Source organism: Phaseolus vulgaris, chromosome 1 (genome assembly GCF_051622355.1).
Source record: "Phaseolus vulgaris cultivar YP4 chromosome 1, ASM5162235v1, whole genome shotgun sequence".
NCBI lineage: Eukaryota > Viridiplantae > Streptophyta > Magnoliopsida > Fabales > Fabaceae > Phaseolus > Phaseolus vulgaris.
Window position 1 is genome coordinate 1,597,906 of NC_143498.1, and position 6,634 is coordinate 1,604,539.

General features: G+C 32.2%; 1 protein-coding gene across 1 annotated transcript; it reads left to right on the plus strand.

The window, feature by feature from the left end:
* The first annotated feature begins 1,714 nt into the window (after positions 1 to 1,714).
* LOC137816325 (thaumatin-like protein 1b) lies at positions 1,715 to 4,251 on the plus strand. The gene is made up of 3 exons (XM_068619420.2): positions 1,715 to 1,958; positions 2,052 to 2,745; positions 3,671 to 4,251. Exons 1-3 carry the CDS (start codon positions 1,904 to 1,906, stop codon positions 3,867 to 3,869), a joined length of 948 nt encoding a protein of 315 aa, XP_068475521.1. The 5' UTR covers positions 1,715 to 1,903; the 3' UTR covers positions 3,870 to 4,251.
* The last annotated feature ends 2,383 nt before the right edge of the window (positions 4,252 to 6,634 follow it).

Here is a 6,634-nt window from a genome sequence, read left to right on the forward strand (position 1 = left end):
TTTGACACAATTGGTCGATCACCGAAATTGAGTAACTTATTTGTCCAGTACCGATCGATACAATGTATTGTATGGTTGAGATATGCCAACACACCTAGATTTATGATGTTAATGTATACTAAGAGTGAATTATGTAAAACTTGACAAGTTTTTTAACGTTAACAAGCTTTATTAATTTTCTTTAAATACTCTTATTCCTTATTTATTCCATAAACCAAACAAAAACTGCACACGTTTTCAATGTTTTTTCAACATCCGTTTTGGGTTGGGCTAAGTCAGATATGACAAATATTTCACATACATTTTTTTATTCAATCAATTACCCACTATTTGTACTAACAACAATTATAGACAGTGAGGGTATATATTTTAACTTGAACTCAATAATTATACACTAAATAAATCACATAAACTTCATAAATATTTTCTTTTGTCTAATAAAAAAATATTTTAAATATGACAATCCTAAATAAAATTATCGTTCAAGAATGAGATGAATTATATGATGATAAGGAATATTATCATATACTTTAAATAAGTTTTATCGATAAAGTCTCATACATTATATAATAATAGGTAAAAGAAGACTAAGCCAAACACAAAATATAAATAGAGAAAACTAAGAATAGTAAAAACTTATCTAATCTTTTGTTTGGATTAGAGATTAAATATATAGGATTTAATATAGTGAATTTGAAGTGATTTGAAAAAGAAATATTAAAGAAAGTTGGATTGTTTAAATTAAAATATATAAAATTAATTTATAGTGAAAAATTTATTATTATTTTAGGATTTATGGTTTATATAACTACACACAAAAACGTGTATAACTAATTATAATACAGATTCATATATAACCATAATTATAATACACAATTTTTCCTCATATAAACATGAAAAATACAAATATAATATAAAAATACTCTTTGTTTATTATATAAAATTTTAAACGTATTGCAAATCAAAATCTAAATACAAATAATAATAAAAATTTAAAAGATTTAGATAATTAATTATTTGACTTATATAAAAATATATGACTTAAAAACATTTAAATAATCGATTATGTTAACAATAGAAAACTAGTCAACATCAATTATATTTTCAAAACTTAGACATAATTGATTATGTTTTGTTTACACTACTATCTAATATTAATTATGGTAAAAGAAAACATATATAATAAATTATATTTCGTTTACACTAATCTCCAAAATACTGTAACATTGATTATATATTATGCTAAAAAAAGTAATACTTAATTAATTATTGGCTTTGTTCAATACTAAAGGTAATTGATTATACTTACCACCACGATTATGTCCCTGATTCTTCCTCCATTGCTTTGTTCTCCTCTCAATCAATAGAGAGGTTTTTCTCTGTTCTCTCAACGAAAATGAAAATGACTTGCATGGTAAAATGTTTAGCACATACAAACTACAAACCAAAACTCTATAGTGTGAAAGAACATTGCATAAAGAAATAACATTCACATAAATTTACTCATGCCCATGTAGCTTTCATCAAAAAATTAATAAATGTGAAGAAAAAGAAAATAGAACACTCTCACTCATCAACCTAGTAACAAACAAAACAAACATAGTAACTGTTTTAGTAAAAATAATCGTGGGAGGTATTTGCTACTGTAATTGAGGACACTTCGTTTAGTTGGGGGCAGTGAGATAAACACACTATTTTAACTAAACCTTTATTATTTTTTTCTGGAAAATACCAACGGAAAGGTGAAAGAAAGAAAGAAAAAAACACTGAACGTTACTTGGGTCAGTGTAATGTCCCACCAGCCCCACATCCATTATATTATTTCCGTTTCTATCTATAAATACCCCCACCACCCTCCCACAACAACACAACAACTTCTTCATCACATTCAACGTTTTCTTTCATGGATCGCATCACACTCTTCTCATTCTTTCTAACATTTTATCTTTCACCATATGGTAATCTTTTGCACAACAATATCATAAATTCCTGATCTTAAATCAATTTTACTGTTGTTTTTTTATTAATTTGTAACATTTTTATTGCTACAGGGGTGATTTCAACAACATTCACTCTAGTTAACAAATGTGATTACACGGTGTGGCCGGGGATACTCTCGAACGCCGGTGTTCCTCCTCTTTCAACCACCGGCTTCGTTCTACAAACCGGTGCGTCCACCACAATCGCCGCACCTACGTCCTGGGGAGGTCGTTTCTGGGGCCGAACGCTCTGCTCCGAAGACTCCGCAGGCAAGTTCACCTGCGTCACCGGCGACTGTGGCTCCGGCAAGCTCGAATGCGCCGGAAGCGGCGCCGCTCCACCCGCTACACTGGCGGAATTCACCCTCGACGGTTCCGGAGGCCTTGATTTCTTCGACGTAAGCCTTGTGGACGGCTACAACGTGCCGATGTTGGTGGTGCCGCAAGGAGGCTCCGGCGAGAAGTGCACCGCCACGGGGTGCGTCGGGGACCTCAACGACGCGTGTCCGTCGGAGCTGAAGGTGATGAGCGCGGACGGGAGAGAGGGCGTCGCGTGCAAGAGCGCGTGCGAGGCCTTCAACTCGCCGCAGTACTGCTGCAGCGGCGCGTACGGCTCGCCCGACACGTGCAAGCCCTCATCTTACTCTGAGATTTTCAAGAACGCGTGCCCACGCGCTTATAGCTACGCGTACGACGACAAAACCAGCACCTTCACCTGCGCTTCCGCCGATTACACCATCACCTTTTGCCCTTCCCCCTCCACCAGGTTTGTTTCCTTCTCTCCACTTCAACAACGGTTAATTTTAAACATTAAAATATTTAATATGTCACAAAAAAAATCTACTTCAATATAATAATTTTTTTTCTGAAATTAATACTACAGCTTCTGAAAATATTTTCAGGGTCAGTATTTTATACCAACAATAACTGTTTGTTAAAAGAATATTAGCGTTTGGCAGAACTGAGGTGACAGTTTCATCTTGTCCTATTTGAAAAATTATTTACTATATATTTATTTTCTTATTTGAGGAAGCTAATAAAATAAAATAAGAATATATTAATAACGTATGTTTATAGATTAGATGATATATTCTTACATGGTTGAAATAGAGAAATTGAAGTTAAAAATAATTTATATATAATATATATTTTATCTATCAAAATGTCTTTTAAAGACTAAATTCTAAACTTCAAATACAATGATTAATCATAATTATATCACTCTTAAACTTAAGATCGAAATAACATATAAATTTTATTTAATATACAGTAACTACGCGTTCTGTGAATACATACGCAAAACCCAACCATTTTTTCTGCATCTACAAGCAATGTGTAGAACAGATGAATCAAATAGTTTGTCCCCACGCTACACTACCTAACGTGATTGGTCTCCTTAGACAGAGACCAGGGACCCATATCTTGAGCCAAGCACCCACAAAAAAAAAAAACTAAAAAAAGTTGCTACATAATTTGAGAACGATATGATATTTTTAATTGTGCACATGGGAAGTAGGGGCTGGCACACACGCCGATGGTTATCGTTGCACACAATTATTACCGTGTTAGCATTATTAAAGTAACTGGCTCTGAGCAATTCATGACCGTTGCACAAATCACACAGTGACACGTTTCACAGCTGTTTCTTTGTTTTCTCGTAATTATAATTATTGTTGTTTTACTGTTTTCAGCCAAAAGGCGTCACAGGAACAACAGGGTGGTTCTTCTGCCACCACGCCACTTCTCAACAACGGCACCATGGTGTACGAAGGTGGTTTCGATCAGAGTGAAATCTCGTGGGCCACGTCCAGCCACGTGTCCCAATCGCGAGCCGTTGCCGGCATAGTCGGTGTCGCTATGGCAATGTGGCGGTTCAGCCAGCTCTTCTAACTACTACTCGTTCCTTCCGCATTATTTTTCACACGGTTGGGCCCATGGGCCTGCAGAAGTCCATGTTCATTGGCCCGAACAAGATGGTGGAACTGGGCCCAAGCTTGACTCACGGTTATTCTCTTCCACACCAAGAACAAGAACCGTGTGACATTGACCGTGCGAATGTGTTTCACCATAATTTCCTGTGCCAGAATGCAATACTATTACTATACGTATATATATACATGTAGCAAAATAGGCGTAGTAAGGGAATTTTTCGTTATTAATTTATTTTTTTAGTTTAGATTATCATTCCGGAATACTATTATTAATTCTTTATTGGTTGGGGATGTGATATTTGACTCAATAAAGAAATAATTCGTGATTAAAAATGAAAAAATAGAGCTATTTTATTTTATTTTATTTTATTTTTAGTAATGTATGGTTGTAATTATTTATGAGAAGTAGCAATTGTCTATTTTACCCTAACATGCTACTTTTTTTATATAGCCCATAAAAAAATTAATGTTACTTTTTGTACGGTGTATATATTCAGCCTTTCTTTTTATTCTTGGAATCTACCTTCATATTGCAATAATTATAGGCACCCCTCTTTTTCTTTCATAGCCTTTTCAAATTTTACATTTGATCTCTAAGATTTTTTTTTTACCATTGTAATTACATTGCTTATATTGACACAACGTATATAATATGAAGAACATACTGTTTGTTATGATAAAAGAAAATCAATAAATAAATAGCAACTAAAATATTTTATAATTAAAAAAAATCTGACTTCATTTTGAGTGTAAGAAGATAATATATACTATATCCAAACACAACCCTAATAAACTTGTACAACAAACACCACTACAATGAAGGCATTATTATAGAAGCAAGTGGTGTAATATTGAAGTAAACAATCTCTCAACTAAGCATTTTTAATTCATTAGATAGCATAATAATCTATTTGTTGACTCACCAATTACATTGCTTGATGTTTCATGTTGGTAAAACGTAGGCTCAAACACTTTGCACTATAAAATTTAATATTCAACAATACAGCAAAGAATGCAAAAGTTATTTATGTATTTAGGGTTGAAAATTTAGGCATACGAATAAAGATTTTTGGAATTGGATTCGCGATAAGGACACATGGCAGTAAAAATACCAAAACCTGGATTCATGCATGCATGCATGGTGTTTGAATTGAAATCAATGAAGCAAGATTTCTTCATTTCAGCCGCCACCAGAAAATGTAAACCTGTTCCAGTAAAGTCAAACACTGGTTAACATTTGATTAGTCAAATGTACTAAGAAACATATATATGGGGAATATTTTGACTCTTCTTACTAAAGTTTCATACAAAAAGAGGAACTGTGAAAATTTCTACGTGTACCTTTTTCTCAGTGTCTTTGTACTGGTCTTGTGTCATTTTTAAAATCAACCTAACTATTTATTGTTTTGTTTGTTTCCATAACCCTTTTGTTTTGTCTTTTGAAAATTGTTAGCATTTATCTAGAAGTCCTTTGTTAGAGTCAAACTAAGTTGATTTTTCTGAGGTATGGAGTTAAGTTATGAAAAAAAAAAACAGTAGAGAGAGAGATCCCACTAAATAATAATAAATTAAGTTTTCCATAAAAAAAAATAATCTCAACAAAGTTATTGAATTCTTCCTATTAGTAAAATTGTTCATTCACTGTATGAAATTTTAAGGATTAGACACTAGATATAATACATATAAATTTTGCTTGTCATTTTATGAATGATATTTTTGTTAGATTCATATGTTATATTTTAATCAAATAATTAATTTATAAATGACCAAATTTTCAATTTATTGATAAGGATCGATGTCTAAGAGATGCATATCTTGACTATATTGAAAATATAATAATCTATTATCGAGATTCATGAAAAACTTACAAATGACCTCCAAAATATAACTAATTGATTTTATTCTTCTAGAGTTTAGGGTTGAAATTTTTCTATATGACATGAATTGTCTATTAAAACAAATGTCATTAATAAAAAAAAATGATATTTTTTGTGTGGAGGAAACTAGGAAATTAAGGATATAAAAAATTTCTCATTGGAATGGGAAGAAATCACTTCCTTATACTCAACTGTTTGCTCAGAACAATTTTATTGTGTGAAGGGGAGAAAAAGCTTCAAATAAGAATATTTGGTACAAAAAGTTTTGTTTTTGGGAGAGGATGAAATTATTATTTCATTAGTTTTAATTAAGACTTAAAATTTGAATATTTGATGTGATATCTCATCACAAATCACACGTGACATAGACATAAGATTTATTTGAAAGACGTTTTGTCTTTATTTCTTTTTCAAGACAATTAAGTTTTGAATTTAGATTTCCATTTTGACACAGCAATAGTTATTGTATAATAGTAACGAATTTTGATTTTGAGACACTCTTCCTTAATTTGTGTGTTGAAGTGATACAATGGGAAACAAATATCTAAGTATAATTGATGGTGTTAGTTTTATGGATAAGATGATCCCTTGACTTTTGGCATGCTCAATTATGAAGAGTAGTTGAAGTTTTGATATCACTACCCTTAGCCTTTTTGCGTGATTCATAACACTAGATTTTAATTTTTTAATAACAAAGTTATTGGGCTGGGCCCATTCGAGTCCCTTTCCTCTTGTTTCATCATGGGCCTAGGTAGTGGGGAATGATGATCTGTATAAAACTACAATTATGTTCAGTGAGAAAAATGCTGTTTTAATAGAAAAATAAAAGGTTATGTATTGATAGGAT